Source organism: Temnothorax curvispinosus, unplaced genomic scaffold (assembly GCF_003070985.1).
Source record: "Temnothorax curvispinosus isolate PA1 unplaced genomic scaffold, ASM307098v1 QBEX01003600.1, whole genome shotgun sequence".
In the NCBI taxonomy this organism is placed as follows: domain Eukaryota; kingdom Metazoa; phylum Arthropoda; class Insecta; order Hymenoptera; family Formicidae; genus Temnothorax; species Temnothorax curvispinosus.
The window spans coordinates 1-3,112 of NW_020213380.1; the positions used below are offsets into that span (position 1 = coordinate 1).

Here is a 3,112-nt window from a genome sequence, read left to right on the forward strand (position 1 = left end):
AAAAAAAGAATATATAAATATATCACAAAATTTGTTTTACAGGTTGGAAAAGACCATACTATTTTAATGCTGTGTGTCACTGTGTTCCTGAGCTACCTTCCTGAAGCGGGACAGTATAGTTGTATATTCGTTTACTTAAAATTGGCTATGGGTTTCTCCAATGTCATGGTAGCAATATTTATCGCTGTGGTGGGCATCCTGAGTGTGGGAGCGCAAATTGTATTAGGACCCTTGATGAGAACCCTCGGCGGCAAACATACTATAATGCTCGGGCTGTTATTCGAGATGTTACAGCTCATGTGGTATGGATTCGGCTCGCAAACATGGTAAACTTCATTTGCATTATAGCAATGTTGCGCTATTAGTAACGCATCAAAATTTCAATAACAAATTAAAATTAAATGCGACGACAAGTGTTATCAAGCGTTAACTATTTCTAGGATGATGTGGGCCGCTGGAGTACTTGCTTCCGTGTCAAGCATCACATACCCCGCGATTTCCGCATTCGTATCCATGCATTCTGACGCTGATAAACAAGGATTGGTACAAGGTATGGTAACTGGGATGCGTGGTCTCTGCAATGGACTTGGACCTGCTATGTTCGGCGTCATATTTTACCTCTTTCATGTCGATCTTAACGACGACACGCCCAATCTCCCCTTGAAACCGTCGTTCGTGGACGAAAACAACAGAACGGGAACTAATACACATCTTGACATAATGCCTCAGGTACATACATTATATCTGCAGGTAAGAATAGTTTCTTTTTGTTAGCTATCTGTTCTGTAAATTTTATACGTGCAACATTAAACTTATTTATTGAAAGATAAGAATCAATATGTTTATATATAAATATGTAAAGAAGCAAAGTGTTATCCCTGATGTGTTGATTTAAATAAAAATCAAGTGTTTTGTTAAATTGTATTTCCAGCTTGTACCGGGGCCGCCGTTCGTGTTTGGTGCGTTACTTGTGATCTGCGCGCTGCTAGTAGCCGCATTTATTCCCGAATCAAATACGATGTCAACAGGATCGTTGCATCACCCATCCACTTCCCGGAGGCCCTCCGGTAAATACGCATATCAGAAATGTACGTTACAGGTTGTCAAATATTACGGCTAAAATGCCAAATATGTTTATGGTGATGGGATTCATCGAAAATTGTTTCAATTGCAATTTCTATCGACTTGGTGAATGAGTAGATTGAAATTTACGCAAAAAAATTTTACGTCTTACGCGAAAATCGTTATATACATGTAGCAACAGTTACAAGAATACTGTGTTTCACTTATTGTAACGCACAATGTAGAACTTAAAGTGCTTTTGTTATTTTAGGTTTGTCCTTGGACGTTCAGTACGAGGCAGACCGAGTAGGAAGTGGAAGAGGAAAGATCGGTCCGCTATCACCACTAGTCGACAATTGTAATTCCGCCGCGCTATAATGTCTATTGAAAAATGTAAGACAAGCCATATAGCACACGATGAGAATACTTTAGCCAAGCGGTAAAGTTTCACCCTTAATCAGAGGTGAAGAGCTCGTTACTATGAAATGCACCTGACTCGAATCAGGCGACTGTAATAGAGTTGTCTATATTGTATTATACTATTTGTTTAAGGCAGTAACTAAGCTTGATTTTAGGACTTATCGATGGAACTTAATGTTTAGGTTGTGACAAATTTGCACAAGCAGTGAGCAAGCTTGTGCGATAATACCGTGGGTTGATCTCAGAGTCGTGTATGATCGTACGACAAGCGTGTTATGTTAAAAAAAAACGTAACATTAGATCTTCCTTTTCAAGATTCTTGCGCCGACTTTTAAATCAGATGTAACAATTTTACGCAAAGTAATCAATATCAGTGACTCTTCACGCAACTCGCCAACGGCACAAATCGAAGTTATCGGTGAAAACTGTAATCCGTATTTTATTAGATTTATACCTTGAATATTAATCCTTTACTTTGATGTCGTATCCTTTTCTCTTGTTTCTAATTTATGTTACCACTTTTTATATCAAGTGCTAATGTAAATTGCGCAACGTATTTTTGCATCTCCGTACATTTGTAGCACTAAAAATAGCTTTTACACATTCCTTGTAAGCATAATTTTTGCATACAAAAACAGCATTAATTGACAATTGAAAAGGATGCAAATTCTTTGAAACGTATTTTCCTTTTGTATGATATAGTAATTACTTATTATTCTTGTATATCATACACCATAATTCAGCTAATATTTATAGATCATGCGACTCGTTTCTTTCTGCACAAACTATTTATTTTAATAGATAGAAACTATAAACATAACGAGAAAGGCCTCAATACTAGAAAGATATACGAAGTGATAGTTTGTCATTGAAAGACAATGGTAGACGTTAACATTACTGAATAAAATGAGATATTAATTATTAATTGAGAATCAATAATTCTCTTAAATTATGTGTGTTATAATCGGAGTCATTGATGTTAAAACGAAAAGAAACGTTTTATAATAGAATAGAATCTTGTATTTTGCTTCTGTTTTACAAAAATATCAAAACTTTTAGGAAGAATATGTTTTAATGCAGTGGCATTATTGATTTATATAAAATTAAAATTATAATATAAAATTTTGATTGGTTAAATAATGTTTTATCTTTAAATTGTGTTATTATTAGTATATTTACATAAAATATTAATAGCACGTTCACAAAAAATAGAATCATTTGAAACTAACTTGTAGGAAACGACAATTAATTTTAGTTACCGTGTACTGGGTTGATTTTTAAGTCATTATACTCTTAAACTCGTTTAGCCTCGACGAAAGCCAAAGAGTGATTAATGACAAATGCAAATTAGTCAAAAAATAACGTGCGATAATGTGCAACGTGCCCTTGTCTCAAATTTAAAAAATCCTCCTTAACAATTTTTGTTTCATAAATTTCGATATTTGCACAAATTTTTTATTATCTTCTGGGAAAATTAAAAATTACATCAATTATTTGATGGATATTTATTGGATGATATTAAATACCGAATCTTTTTATAAATAAAAGTAATAAATATGTATTTTATACATATGTATAATATTAACTTCTTATTTTTACGTACGTCTGCTCGAAACAAAACAATTTACTA

At 33.8% G+C, this 3,112-nt stretch overlaps 1 protein-coding gene across 1 annotated transcript; it reads left to right on the plus strand.

Moving 5' to 3' along the window:
- Positions 1 to 24: 24 nt before the first annotated feature.
- On the plus strand, positions 25 to 2,880 carry LOC112452672 (hippocampus abundant transcript 1 protein-like; the record flags this gene model as incomplete). The annotated part of the gene is made up of 4 exons (XM_025012997.1): positions 25 to 326; positions 441 to 729; positions 932 to 1,067; positions 1,334 to 2,880. Coding segments are annotated over 4 exons (834 nt in total), but the record flags the coding sequence as incomplete, so codon positions are not given.
- Between the last annotated feature and the right edge of the window lie 232 nt (positions 2,881 to 3,112).